Source organism: Schistocerca cancellata, chromosome 4 (assembly GCF_023864275.1).
Source record: "Schistocerca cancellata isolate TAMUIC-IGC-003103 chromosome 4, iqSchCanc2.1, whole genome shotgun sequence".
NCBI classification, from domain to species: Eukaryota; Metazoa; Arthropoda; class Insecta; order Orthoptera; family Acrididae; genus Schistocerca; species Schistocerca cancellata.
Genome location: NC_064629.1, coordinates 554,507,713 through 554,523,887, shown reverse-complemented (window position 1 = coordinate 554,523,887; position 16,175 = coordinate 554,507,713). Strand labels below are relative to the sequence as shown.

At 38.3% G+C, this 16,175-nt stretch overlaps 1 protein-coding gene across 1 annotated transcript in view; it reads right to left on the bottom strand.

Annotated features, from left to right (window-relative positions):
• LOC126185204 (hemicentin-1-like) overlaps positions 1-16,175 on the bottom strand; it is a 747,875-nt gene that overhangs the window by 270,845 nt on the left and 460,855 nt on the right. The window contains exon 32 of the mRNA XM_049928085.1: positions 5,138-5,318. Coding sequence (XP_049784042.1) covers positions 5,138-5,318 — 181 coding nt within the window. The remainder of the gene's footprint in view (positions 1-5,137; positions 5,319-16,175) is intronic.

Below are 16,175 nucleotides of genomic sequence, written 5' to 3'. Positions count from 1 at the left end.
GAATATGCCACCCAACATGATATGATTCCTTCTAATGACTGCGTAACAGCCTGTGCCATCTAGATTCCTCTTACTAACAACAGATTTTCTGAACTGTGCAAGTGGGAGCTTACCTTCCAACATATCCTTTATTCCAGTACCCTTGACTTTAACCTTCACTAGTCCCTGCCTATATCCTTCTCTGCTCACACTCCAGTACTACACATGCCTCGTATCCTGCCAATACACCTACAAAGTCATTTCCCCTTCTCTAATTTTCTCTTCTCTCCTCTCCTTTTCACCTCCCCCTCCAAATTTCCCCCACTGCAGCACAGCCTTCCAACACTGCATGTAGCAGCCCTTTCTTGTCTCTACCATGTCCCTGCACACTCACACATACAGTGCTAGTATCTTACCCCATCCCTACCTAGCTATCACTACCTGTCACAGCCCTGTGCCTCTTCCATACCCCCACTATCCACCCCAGCAAAACTGTTACTCACTGAGAAACAGACCTGGTGTGTAAACGAGTTTCCGGTTTGCAAGAGATTGGCAGAAAATATATGGGAGATAATAAAGCTCCTGTATAGTTATAATCACAGCCTTGGTTGAAAAACTGTGTGTGTATGTGTGTGTGCATGTCAGTTGTGTTTCTGTGAATCTGAGTGAGTGTTCTAGCTCTGAAGCAGAATTTTTTTTCCAAAAGTTGAAATACTTCTAGCATTCTTTCTCATTATGCCTGTCAGCAACTCAACAACTCCTCTAAGTGGTTAGTGCCAATCTATCCTTTCCATATTGTTTTAAATCCATCATGAAAATCTTCATGGTTAGATTAGTATTTGTAATCTGACATTAGGTAAAAAATATTCTTATTACTTTGACTATATTCCCCCAGAAGATTGTATGATAAGACAACATAGAGTAAACATAAGCAAAATAAACCTAGTACCCTAATCCTAATATTCAAGTCAACACAACAAGAAAATTCCAGGTTGGAATATCAAAAATATAAGGGAAAGAATAGACTGCTACTCACCGAAAAAGAATACACATTGAGCCGCAGACAGGCACAACAAAAATGATTCCTACACATTTAGCTTTCGGTCAAAGCCCTCTTCACAAAAGGAAACACACACACATTCATTCACACAAGCAAGCATACCTCATGCTCACCTGACCACCATCTGCAGCAGCTTGGACTGTTTTGGAGTGTGCATGTTGAAGTGGAACTCACCAAAATAGTTTCTGGTTTGTGAGAGATTTTCACAAAATGTATGAGAGATAATGCAAAGATAAGCTCCAGTATGGTAATAATCTCAGCCTTGGTTGAAAAACTGATTTACAGATTCCAGTCCACGAAAGTATGTTGTCTCAAAGAACAGGTCATCTCAAGCTCATATGGGACTTGTTTTCATGGCACCATCAGTGTTTAATGAATGTATTTATGGACAAAACCCTAGAATAATTTTAGTAGGTATGTATGGTTTGGTGGTGATATATACTGAAAAAATTCTCTAAGGTTTCCAGCTATGTCAAGCAGTTTAAAGTACACAAGCTTTAGACTGAGAACTCCTCAGCCATTGGTGGTGATACCAGCTGTGACTTTGCTGGTGCTGAGTCCCGTGCCAGATAAATTAATGTTTTGGTTGCAAGAGCGGTGTGTTCACATCAACATTCAGAAGGCCAGTCTCCAAGCTGGGCTTAAATGCAGACAGCTGTCTTTAATTGGGGTTTTTCAGAAAATTTTATCTCAGTCAATTCTTTTATGATGCTTTCATGGAAACTATTTGTCTGTTTAAAAATAGATATTTTGTGAAATTCAACTGAGTGTCCATTTTCCAGGCTATGCTCTGCTACTGCTGACTTTTCCCAATACCATAGGTGCATGTTGTATATGGGACTGTTCCATAGTGCACACAATCTGTCCAACATAAAACTGTCAACACCCACATGGTTTTCTATATATTCTTGGCATTCTGAGGCCTACATCACCTTTCATAGACCTCATGAGTTGTCAAATTTTTCTTGGAGGCCTGATGATTGCACTGGCTATATGCTTCTTTAGGAGATAGGAAATATTTTCTGTTACTTAGCTTCAGAATGGCAAAAAATGCAGTCCTCTTCATGTCCTATTTGAGCTGTTCTGGGTACAAGTCAATGGTAAAATAACTTGCAGATTTTGTTGGGTTTTGTAGCTGTTTCCTTTGAAAACATTCTATAAGTGGCTCACTTCTTTGGACACGTACCAAGATTTGCAGTGTAGAACATTTCTGTACTGGGTAGCAGTAGCTGGTAGTGTGCAGATAGTGGACTGTGTGGGTACATTTTCAGTAAACACTGTGACTGAGACACTGATTTGCTTTTAGCTGGACAAGTACATCAATGAATGACAAGAAACTGACCATCTCTACCTCCATTGTGAACTTGATATGGTTATTGATATTGTTGATGTGGTCCAAGAATTATTCCAACTTTTCATGTCCATGGGACCATGCAATGAATGTGTCATTGATATAATGATAAAAGCAACTAGTCTTTGAAAGAGCTGTGTCAGGAAAATGTCCTCTAAGTACCCATAAACAGATTGGCTATAATAACAGCTAATGGGCTTCCCATTGTGGCACTTTACATCTGGTTAAAACATTCTCCACCATACAAAAATGCAAAGAAATTCAGCTGGCTTTCACACCACATGAGGCAGAATGTAAAACAAAAAAATGCACTGTTGTCAACAAAACAGCCAGAAACACCAACATGAGTGCCATGTTGGCAGTTAAGAAGGGACTTGCCACAGGGTATTCTCTTCACTTACATAATATGTGGTGTGGAACAAGCAGTTCACAAGATTCCCAGTGAAACTTTAGAAGCAGTTCCTCAAGAAATAAGCTGCATTCTTCAAAACCAAGCTGACAATGCTGAATGTAAAAAATCGCTGAGCATAATGGCCTTCATGAGCTCTGTGAGACATCTCTCACTGCAGTCCTGACAACTGATGAGGGAAATGAAGCCATCACAGTGAAACAAACCTAGTATGATGCAAAGATTCAATTATAGTGGAGGAGATAACCAAAAATTATCATGGGACCCAATAATGAGGAACACATTGGGGCATTTCAGTCTTCACCGAAGTTACTGTCATTAAAAATCTCCACGCTCAGACATCATGACCAGATATGTTTTACGGCCTTCCAAAAATTCACAAGGACACAGCTCTATTTTGCTTTGTGATGGCCACTAGATTGATGAGGGAAATGAAGCCATCACAGTGAAACAAACCTAGTATGATGCAAAGATTCAATTATAGTGGAGGAGATAACCAAAAATTATCATGGGACCCAATAATGAGGAACACATTGGGGCATTTCAGTCTTCACTGAAGTTACTGTCATTAAAAATCTCCACGCTCAGACGCCATGACCAGATATGTTTTACGGCCTTCCAAAAATTCACAAGGACACAGCTCTATTTTGCTTTGTGATGGTCACTAGATTGCCAACTTACAAACTCACAAAACCTCTGGCAAGCCTCCTTACTACACATTTTTGATGCAGAATAAAGAATATGACTGACTTCACCAGTGAATTATGTGCCTGGATCCTGAAGAAGAAGATATGATGGCCAGTGATCTCATTATTCATGCATGCTCCCATCAAAGACTATATGGATCTGCTCTCCCAGTTGTTTGACTAAACTTCTGTGGATTTATTTAAGAACATTCTGTTGTCATCATAGTTTTTTTATGTTTCAGAATATATTAACCATACAGATGGTATCACAATTGGAAGTCCATTAGCCTGAGTTATAGTCAACCCGTTTATGGAATACTTTGAGGACACTGACCTGGACAAGGCCCCTTCAAAGACTAATTTATTTTATTGTTATGTTGATGACATTTTTTGTCTGGCCTGATGGACGTGCAGAGCTCAAAGAGTTCTTGGAGCATGTCAACAATATCCACGGCCACATTAAGTTTGTAATGGAGGAAGAGACAGACAGTGTCTTGCTATTCCTTGACATCACTGTCTGCTGGAAAGCAGACCAGTGTCTCAACCGCAGTTTAACAAAGACCCACCCACATGGACTGATATCTCCACACTACTAGCTACCAACATGCAGCACAGAAACTTTCTGTTTTGAGGACCTTAGTACATTAAACAGAAGCTGTTTCAGATGTTGAAAACTGGCCAAAACACCTCAGTAACTTACAGAAGTTAAGGAAATGGCTACAACAATAAACAGATTTTACCAGCTATTTCACCAAAGACCATGTCCCTGAGAGTTGGACAAAAAGAAGCTCGCATTTTTACCATTCCATAGCTCAGCAGCATGAAAGATTAGCCAGCTACTAAATAGGCATAATCTAGATTCAGTCTTCATGTTTACAGGAAAAATCGGACTACTTGTGTGGCCTGTCAAAGATGATGTAGGCCTCAGAATGAAAAGTGTCATGTGGAATATAATACACGTTTCTGCCTATTGTATCCAGAGAAATCAGCAGTACCCGAATATGCTCTTAAAAACAGACACCAAATTGCATTTGGTAAAACATATATAATTAAATGGACAAATAGTTGCTAGGACAGCATCATAAAAGAAGCAATCAACACAAAAAATGTCTGACAACAGATTTGTTAAACATGGCTGTCTGCAGTTAAGCATGGCTTGAGATCCAGCCATCGCAAAGTTAGAGTGAGGATGTTGGTCTTGTGATGAAAACATTACCTTATATTGTATTGAACTAGGTACCAGTGATGTTACAGGTAGCAGTGTTATATAAGGATGGAAGCAACATCCAGACAACAGTCGCCACTTCAAAAAGGCTGAGGAGTACTCAGCTGCAAGCTTCTGAATATTAAACCATGAAATGAAGCTAGAATCCTGAGAGTATTCTATCAGTTTGATGAGGAATTCTATAAGGATTCTTTTCATTCAGTTTTTCTGAGGTTTTTAGAGTTCTATTTACAATTTCCACTTCACTTTTAGTGAATCTGAACATGCACACTATGAAATAAACAATATTATCTCTTTAATATATTTTTAAAAGAAAATATATTCCACATATAATTTACATATTTTGCTTTATACTCTGGAATACTTAATTACAGCCTTGTCAACTGTCCAGAAATCTCATGACAGATTTAAGTTATTAAATGCTTACCCATAACAGTCACCTCAAAACTTCTCTCATTTTGACCAACTTTGTTAGTTGCAATGCATGTATATGTTCCTCCATCATGAGGTTTAGCATTATTAATCAGCAGAAACTGCTTGTTCTTTGAAAGCACTGCACTTGGTACTGTGCTTGGTGTAATTGGATGCCCATTCTTTTGCCATGAAATCTGCAACAGAATGAAACATTGACTGCTTAAACATTCATGAGATAATGTGTTAACAAAGGAATAAATGGATGAGAGTACATTTATACATGTTATAACTGTTATGACTTCATAAGCATGGTAGGAAATTTAAAATTTTAAGAGGAGTTAGACAATGAAACTTCATGTAACTAAAACAGTTCTTGGTACCCCCACAAAGTTTTCAGATTCTTTAATTGTGAAAATGAAACAGGTGTATCACTAATAAAACATGTCTGAAGCACTTTCATTTTGCTTATGTTGCTGTTTGTACATAGTGCAGACAAACCTCAAGCATAGACTGAAGAATTTAACAGTGAAGTCCATTGTTAATATTTAAGCATCTTCAAACGATTTTTTACTAAAAAAGTTATTATGAATTGATGGAATTCACAGTGGATGAAAACTCTTCAAGCCACTTTAGCTGTTATGTAATCTTTTATTGGGAAAACTGCTGGTTTCACACCATTACTGGAGCATCTTCAGGTGATACAATGATCAGCCCTCAAAGAATTGGGAAGCTATGTCCCATAGTTCAGTTGCAAACTGAAAATGTTGATACATTATGGGCTGTTGTTAACTGTAAAATTCTCACTGAGCACCAGTAGGTGAATGTCAGACTGAACCTATGGAGTGATAAGACCATAAAAAATGTGAACATAGTGACCGTTTGTTATGCCAATGCTATGGACTGGTAATTGGTGGTGTCTTTCTAGAAGCTCATATTGGCAAACATGCATCCTGAGTTTGATGCCATGAATCAAGTGATTCAGGATGTTTGCTAATATGAGCTTCAAGCACAACACCACCAATTACGAGTCCATAGCAATGGCATAATAAACGGTCACCTTTTTCACATTTACTTATGGACTTATCACCCAAGTGTTCAGTTTGACATTTACCTACTGGTGTTTAATGAAAGTTTTACTATTGACAACAGCTTACAATTGCTCAACATTTTTTATTTGCAACTGAACTAAGGGGCATTGCAGCTTCCCAATTGTGTGAAGGCTAATCATTGCATCACCTAAGTATGTACCTGTAATGATGTGAAACCACTTGTGTTCCCAATAAAAGATTACATAACAACTAAAGAGGCTTGAAGAGACCTCTTTTACTGTGAATGCCATCATTTCATAACAACTTTTGTTAGTAAAAATGGATTGAAGGTAAAGTACCATCAATACATTGAAAAGAAAATTGTATAAACTAACAATGTTATCACAGAATCAGTTGGCACATTTTTGTATTTAGGTAAGTTGAAGATAATGACGGGTTGGATAGAAAAAGAAATGAAGAAAAGAGTAAAACTTGCAATAAAGCCATGGAGCCAGTTGAAAAGTTTTGATATTCATGGCAGTTGATGGTAACAACTGGGTGATTAGGAAAATATGTAAACATACTAGAAGCATGGAGTTCTTATGATGAACTAAATATAGTTTTATAAACTAAGCTACAAATTTTAAATTACAACAATGAGACATGGATTTTTTATGTAAAACTCATTCAAAACTTGGTAGTACATCAGTGAGCAGCAGAGAGATCCATTTTGGAGAGACAGCAAAACAAATTACTAAACTGAGGTGACATAGGATACCTCCTAATATCGTGTCAGACCTCTTTTTGCATGGCATAGTGCAGAAACTCAGCACAGTATGGACTCAACAAGTTGTTGGAAGTCCCCTGCAAAAGTGTTGCTGGTGAAGGATTTTGTGCATGAAATGACCTCTCATTTATGTCCTTATAAATGTTTGATGGGATTCATGATGGTTGATCATTCATTCAAACTGTCCATTATGTTCTTCAAACCAATTGTGAACCATTGTGGCCTGGCACAATGTCATTCATAAACAGGCAATGCTATGCTGTTAGCAAAGGCACCTGCATTGATTGTCTGGTGCCATAGCCCATCAATGTCAAATTTCACCACACTGTCCAAATGGATACATTCATTGTAAATGAAAATGGTCTCAGCTGGTTCAGTTGCACCAGAGGACCAAATATGTTTCATGTAAACACAGCTCCAACTACCATTCCATGTTCAAAGTCTGTTAATTTCTGCTGTGCAGCCATAATCACATCAGGAACGTTTTCATATGAATCACCTGAGTACAACTCACAGCTCCACCAGTACTCTGCCCTTTTATACCTTGTGCACATGATACTATCGCCATCTGTGTATGAGCATATAACTATCTCATGAATTTTGTCACGTCAGTCTAGATCAGAGAGCAGACTGGAGATGAAGACATAATTAGACCTGAAAATTAAATTGAGGTGGGCAGAACCTGTTCTCATACAAAAAGATGAAAGATGGATGAAGAAATTTCTTTGTTACTTTCCAAGCAATGGAGAAAGACTGAGATAAAGACCCAATACAACATGTGTAATGTGTGTTAACCCTTTCCAATCCAATTTTCCTACTCACTGCATACTCCCCAATTTTTATGAAGACAAGGATCTACATGAGTACAGGTCATTATGCTACTATTTTAAGAAAATAAAATGCAATATGACGCCAATTGACAACTTTATTTTCTTTTATACTAGTTTCTGAAACTAAATACGGTGTTTTTGTTTATGGTTGTTTATAAGTTTTCCTGTATGGAACTTCTTAAAATATTCTCCCAGGAGTAACCCACACTCCCTCTTGCATGTTTCACAGAAGAAAATTGGTTCTCTTTTTTCTTCTTGTGTTGGCTGCAAATCATGCAATCCTTGTTTAATTGTTTCATTATGCATTATGAAATGCATATTCTAATTTAATCTCTCCATGTCAGACAGTGATGGTTTTTGTCTCTTCTTTGAATCTGTATTTCTCACTTGGTTGACTAGGTGTCTGATTAGAGTTCTTTGGTAGGGAAGATCGGTCTGCTGCTGTTCTCCACACTCATGTTTGTCTATTGAGTAAGGAATATAATTCTTCACTACAGCAACTTCAATTAGTTAGAAGTATTTTCTATACCACTTGTTTGATCATTTTGTAAAACCATACCAACCACACAAATCAGCCCTGTCCACTCCTCCCATAAACTTAATGTATTCCAAAATAATGGTGACATTCAGGAACTGCACAGGCTCTTTTTGTCTATAACCTGTGATCAACTGGGTTTGAGGACCAAAGAATTTACTCAAAATTGTCACTAACCTCTTGTCAGGGAACCAAAAATAGATTATTTTCATCTCATTATAATGGCACATATCTCACATTCAGCAAGTTTGGTACTCTTCAAATTGCATGGAGAGTTCTTCCTAGAAGGCATAACTGTAGATGTTAGATCGCATTTCATTTTGTACAATTCCTGATCAAGTTGAGAATTTGTGTAGAACATACCAGTACAGGTGTGATAGCCTGAACCACTTGCTCAAATTAGTAATCCCTGTGCCAAATGAACCACTATTCAGCTTGCAAAAGGTAAATCAGAATCAATTACACTTTCTGTAGTTTTCTTGCCAAAATATGGAATGTGAAAAAAAAATAACCATTTCCAGAATCAAACAGACAGAAAACTCACAAACTCCACTTCGTAGGCATCTTTGGATATATATATAAAACAAAGATGATGAGACTTACCAAAAGAAAGCTCTGGCAGGTTGATAGACACACAAGCAAACACAAACATACACCCAAAATTCAAGCTTTCGCAACAAACGGTTGCTTCATCAGGAAAGAGGGAAGGAGAGGGAAAGACGAAAGGATGTGGGTTTTAAGGGAGAGGGTAAGGAGTCATTCCAATCCCGGGAGCGGAAAGACTTACCTTAGAGGGAAAAAAGGACAGGTATACACTCGCACACACACACATATCCATCCGCACATACACAGACACAAGCAGACATTTGTAAAGCAAAGAGTTTGGTTGCGAAAGCTTGAATTTTGTGTGTATGTTTGTGTTTGTTTGTGTGTCTATCAACATGCTATACATATATATATATATATATATATATATATATATATATATATATATATATATATATATATATAATTCTCCTTCAAATTTAAGACCATGTCCAATACTACACCAAGAAAAGCCTTCACATCCTTTGATGACACATCCCCCCAAGAGCGCCATATTGAGTTTTTGTAAGAGGAGTGACTTTCTGTATCTTTTTGTAGCATTCACAATTTCACTAATCAGATTGTCAGTGAAGAAGAGTTGGAAATATTCAATTTCAGGTTTTGATTGAATGCCATGAGAAATGGTGATACCTTAGGTGTGACAGAAAAAGAAAACTTCATGAGGTCATCATTACCATCATGATGAACCTTCCAGCTATTTGCTACAGGTTGTATCTCTTCATCACTTTCAATCCCATAAGCAGATTCTCATTCACTAGAACATATACCATACCACACGGTGGAAGTTTGTTCCTGATCAGTTTCAACAGTAAATTCTCCTTCGTCCTCAATGTCTTCAAGAAGCCACCTGGCAACATAATCACTTAGACATTTTCTAGTGGCCATTGCCCTACTAGAAGCAAGTGAATACAACATGCTTTGAGTTGCCACACCTTTGTACTAAATGCTTTTATGTGCCTAGCGAATTCCAACTATGGGACAGATGGTAAGCAAAATAATGGAAATGTGTCATACATTGTCCAACCTAAGAGCCATAACAGAAAATTGTAATGTTGGACATAGTCTGACAATGGATCTGAAAATCACAAATTTTTGTCAAAATTAAAGGTGTTCCCATGACTGTTGTTGTTTAGTACAAGTGGAGCTTGTGTCAACAGTTGTGTTCTTTGTAATAACTCTATACTCCCTGGGAGCTACAAATACTTCACTGCAAAAAGTGATGAACCATGGGACAGACTGGCCTGTGGTAGAAGCTTAGGTCTCAGTTCCATGCATACCAGAACTGATAAGTGCCATGCTCCACAAGAAACACACCGTCAACCTGATTGTGTGCACTACAATAGTCACAGAAATGGCAGAAGTCTGAGACAGAATTTGTTCATCTATAACAAGCCCTACTGAAAAATTTAGTACTCTAAAGAGGTCTGTGTATGGGCATGGAAAAAATTAAGCTCAATTTGGAAAAAAATCTGTCTGTTGTGACTGACAAACTAGAAAAGTATCAAGGCAAAATAACTTGTGTATATTTGGTGTAGCAGCAAATGAAATGGAAGACACAGAAACCTGCTAATGCAGGTTGCAAGTGTATGTATTGAAGCAAGTGCAGTGGATAGTTTCAGGAGCAAGAGGGTTGGACAATGAGTATCAGCAATACAAAGCCTTGGCTAATAACTGTAAAATTAATCTGATGTTAAAAGAAGGTTGAGATCTATAGCCAGAGGAAAAAAATTGCAAGGGCAGAGATTTGACACACAAATGCAAGAATGTCATACCCAATTTCAACCTTCAGAATGTGTGGAGGCAGGATGGTGGAATATTCAGCAAGACTGCAGGTTGAAGAAGACTGTTGCAAATATGTCAAGACTGAATAATATAAAATCAAGATCTTTGCCTTGGTCTACTAGCAAAAAAAGTATAATATTCTTTCTTGTGCCTTCTACTGCTGGTCTTCCCACATTACTCTAAACTTGAGTTGTTAATAAATTTTATTTATTTTTAACAATGTTTTCATCTGTGTCGGAAAGTAAAGCCATTTTGTGATATTACAAGTTCCTAATCGGGGCGAATTATTTAGTTTCACTTGAGTGCTTTGGTAGTTAGGTTTTTGACTATCTGCATATTAATCTAATTTATTAGACACAGTTCCTGCATTTTCGTCAGGGTCTACAGTAGAATTGTGCAGCACATGATGATAGTCCATTTATCTGCATAGTTTAGTTTTCCATGGTCTTTAGTATGGACAGGGATTGTGATTATTGTGTGCAAATGCAAGCCGAGTTGGTGACATTTTTCTCTCAGCTTCAGGATGTGATGGCTTTGGTTGCACATCTTGAGGCTGCAGTGGATGGGCACCACTGATATGGGCCAGCCGTGGGGATCCAGCAGATGTCCAGCATGTCTGAGTCATCCAATCGGCCTTCACCAGTGGCCAGCCCAGTTACAGCTCGCACTGAGGTTGACCCCTCACCTGTGGTTGAGTGGGAGATCAACCAGGGCATAGCAGTTGGTGAAAGAGTTCCCTGGCAGCGGCACATAAGTCCTCCCCGGTTTGCCTGACAAACAGGTTCAAAGTGCTGTCTGTGGCTGACGCTGTCACTGAGCCAGATGCTGTTGCCTGTCCTATTTCAGAGGAAACCTCTTAGCCTGCAAGATCTGGACAATCACAGAAGGTGGGATTATTGATAGTTGTGAGCTTCAATGTTAGGCACATTATGGGGCCCCTTAGGGAAATGGCTGCCAAGAAGGGAAAGAAAATCAATGTGCACTCCATGTGCATACCGGGTGAAGTTATTCCTGATGTGGAAGAGTTCCTCCCAGATGCCAACTGCAGGTGGTTACTCATGTTGGCACCAATGATGTGTGTCACTTTGGATCAGAAGAGATTGTCTCTGGTTTCGAGCAGCTACAGAAGTGGTAAAGACTGCCAGTCTTGCTTGCAGGATGAAAGCAGAGATGACCATTTGCAGCATAGTCGACAGGACTGTCAGCAGACCTCTGGTACAAGGCCGAGTGGAGGGTCTGAATCAGAGGCTCAGGCAGTTCTGCAATCATGCACTGAAAGCTGGCTAAAGACAGAAATAAGCTCAGCCGGAATTTTCGTGAAGAACCTAATGGTGTTCTGAAAGGATAGGCTAAAGACAATAGGCTTGACGTCCGGAAGGCGTTTGATACAGTTCCGCACAGTCGCCTGATAAACTAAGTAAGAGCCTATGGAATATCAGACCAGCTGTGTGGCTGGATTGAAGAGTTTTTAGCAAACAGAACACAGCATTTTGTTCTCAATGGAGAGATGTCTACAGACATTAAAGTGACCTCTGGCGTGCCACAGGGGAGAGTTGTGGGACCATTGCTTTTCACAATATATATAAATGACCTAGTAGATAGTGTTGGAAGTTCCATGTGACTTTTCATGGATGATGCTGAAGTATATAAAGAAGTTGCAGCATTAGAAAATTACAGCGAAATGCATGAAGATCTGCAGCGGATAGGCACTTGGTGCAGGGAGTGGCAACTGACCCTTAACATAGACAAATGTAATGTATTGCAAATACATAGAAAGAAGGATCCTTTATTGTATGATTATATGATAGCAGAACAAACCCTGGTAGCAGTTACTTCTGTAAAATATCTGGGAGTACGCGTACGGAACAATTTGAAGTGTAATGATCATATAAAATTAATTGTTGGTAAGGCAGGTGCCAGGTTGAGATTCATTGGGAGAGTCCTTAGAAAGTGTAGTCCATCAACAAAGGAGGTGGCTTACAAAACACTCGTTTGATTTATACTTGAGGATTGCTAATCAGTGTGGGATTCGTACCAGGTCGGTTTGACAGAAGAGATAGAGAAGATCCAAAGAAGAGTTGTGCATTTCGTCACAGGGTTATTTGGTAAGCATTATAGCATTACGGAGATGTTTAGCAAACTCAAGTGGCAGACTCTGCAAGAGAGGCATTCTGCATCATGGTGTAGCTTGCTGTCCAGGTTTCCAGAAGGTGCATTTCTGGATGAGGTATTGAATATATTGCTTCCCCCAACTTATACCTCCCAAGGGGATAATTAATGTAAAATTAGAGAGATTTGAGCACATATGGAGGCCTTTTGGCAGTTGTTCTTCCCATGAACCATATGCAACTGGAACAGGAAAGGGAGGTAATGTAGTGGCACGTAAAGTGCCCTCGGCCACATCCTTTTACCGACCTCCCAATTCAGATGATACAGTTGCTGAAAGGTTCAAAGTAAACTTGAGTTTGTTTTCAAACATGTAGCGGACTCATACAATTATAGTTGGTGGTGAATTTAATTTACCCTTGATATGTTAGCAGAAATACATGTTTCATTCTGGAGGTATGCATAAAACATCATCCAAAATTTTGCTAAATGCATTTTCTGAAAATTATTTCCAGCAGTTAGTTCATGAGCCCATGCAAATAGAAAATGGTTGTGAAAACCCACTTGACCTCTTAGCAACAAATAATCCTGGGTTAATAATGAGCATCAAAATGGATACAAGGATTAGTGAACACAGGGTTGTCATAGCGAGACTGAATATTGTAATCCCCAAATCCTCCAAAACTAAACAAAACTATACCTATTCAAAAAAGAAGATAAAAATTTATTTGATGCCTTCCTGAGAGACAATCACCACTCCTTCCAAATTAATGATATAAGTGCAGACCAGATGTGGTTTGAATTCAAAGAAACAGTACTGGCAGCAATTGAGAGTTTTGTACCAAATAAATTAACAAACGATGGAGGCGATCCTCCCTGGTACACAAAACGGGTCAGAACACTGAAGCTCAAAATTTAGCGCAGACTTCAATGCGAGATGCTTATAACAGTTTCCACAACAAAACTTTGTCTCAAAATCCAGCAGATAATCCAAAGAGATTCTGGTGGTATATCAGGTATGTTAGTGGCAAGGAACAATCAATGCCTTCTCTGCATGATACCAATGGAGATACTATCAAAGACAGTGCTGCCAAAGCAGAGTTATGAAACACAGCTTTCTGAAATGCCTTCACAAAAGAAGATGAAGTAAATATTCCAGAATTCGAATGAAAAACAGCTGCCAACATGAGTAACGCTGAAGTAAATATCCTCAGAGTAGTGTAGCAACTTAAATCAATCAATAAAAGCAAGTCTTCTGGTCCAGACTGCATACAAAGTAGGTTCCTTTCAAAGTACACTGATGCATTAGCTCCATATTTAACAATCATATACAATCATTCACTCGAGGAAAGATCTGTGCCCAAAGACTGGAAAGTTACAGAGGCCACACCAATATTTAAGGAAGGTAGTAAGAGTAATCCACTTAATTACTGGTCCATATAATTAACATCAATATACAGCAGAATTCTGGAACATATATCATGTTCGAACATTATGAATTACATTGAAGAAAACAGTCTATTGACACTCAGTCAACATGGATTTGCAAAACATCATTCTTGTGAAACACAACTAGCCCTTTATTCGCATGAAGTGTTGAGTGCTATTGACAAGTGATTTCAGATCGTTTCCATACTTCTGGATTTCTGGAAGGCTTTTGACACTGTACCACACAAGCAGCTTGTAGTGAAATTCTGTGGTTATGGAATATCATCTCTGTTATGTGACTGGATTTGTGACTTCCTATCAGAGAGGTCACAGTTTGTAGTAATTGATGGAAAGTCATCGAGTAAAACAGAAGTGATTTTTGGTGTTCACCAAGATAGTGTTACAGGCCCTTTGCTGTTCCTCATCTATGTAAATGAACTGGGAGACAATCTGAACAGCTGACTTAGGTTGTTTGCAGATGATGCTGTAATTTGTCAAGTAATAAAGTCATCAGAAGACCAAATCAAATTGAAAAAAGATTTAGAAAATATATCTGAATGGCGTGAAAATTGGCAGTTGATCCTAAATAATGAGAAGTGTGAGGTCATCCACATGAGTGCTGAAACGAATTCATTACACTTCAGTTACATGATAAATCAGTCAAATCTAAAGGCTGTAAATTCAAGTAAATACCTAGTAGTTACAATTAAAAACAACTTCAATTGGAAGGAACACATAGAAAATGTTGTGGGGAAGGATAACCAAAGACTGCCCTTTTTTGGCAGAACACGTAGTAGATGCAACAGATCTTCTAAGAAGGCTGCCTACACTACACTTGTCCATTCTCTTTTAGAAAACTGCTGCATGGTGTGGGATCCTTAGCAGATAGGACTGAAAGAGTACATTGGAAGAGTACAAAGAAGGGCAGCACATTTTGTATTATTGCGAAATATGGGAGAAAGTGGCACTGAAATGATACAGGATTTGGGATGGACATCATTAAAAGAAAGGCATTTTCGTTGCAATGGAATCTTCTCACAAAATTAAAATCACCAACTTTCTTCTCCAAATGTGAAAATATTTTGTTAACACTGACCTACATAGGGAGGAATGATGCCCATGATAAAATAAGGGAAATAAGAGCTCATACGGAAAGATATAGGTGTTCGTTCTTTCTGCGTGCTATACAAGATTGGAATAATAGAAAATTGTGAAGGTGGTTTGATGAACCCTCTGCCAGGCACTTAAATGTGATTTGCAGAGTATCCATGTAGATGTAGATGTAGATGTAGATCTGAAGCTATATTCACATTTTATGAGTTCTCCTCACTGAGAATGATGTACTTGATTTCATTTTATTGGGACTTCTTCAGTCCTGTGAAAAAAATAATCCAATATGTTTATATTATGTTCAATAGGTATCAGTAAAAAATTGTAATGGATGCCTTCTTGAATTCAAACTACATGGTATCGAATTTAGCACCACTGTTACTGTGTTAGTGCCACTATCACATTAGTGTCACTATCTGTCACATTAGTGCCACTATTACTCCATTTTCACACAATTGCTGGTTGTAGGATTCATTTGATAGCTACAGAAGAAATTTTTGGGCTCCAAAATAGTCACAATATGTTTAGTATCTCTGAACACACGGTAATGCTAATGGCTCTAGAAAAAATTACTTGAATGATTAAAAGATATTCCCCTATACAAAATCACTTAAGAAGCCGATTAAGAAGCACTTATAAATTGTTTGAGTATGTCACGGGTGTCACATTGGATAATGCAGATGTGCTGTTTGTGACTTTTCATGCATAATAACTACTTCAATGGTTCATGGGCATTGAATCAGATAATGTTATGGTTCAAATGGCTCTGAGCACTATGGGACTCAACTGCTGAGGTCATTAGTCCCCTAGAACTTAGAACTAGTTAAACCTAACTAACA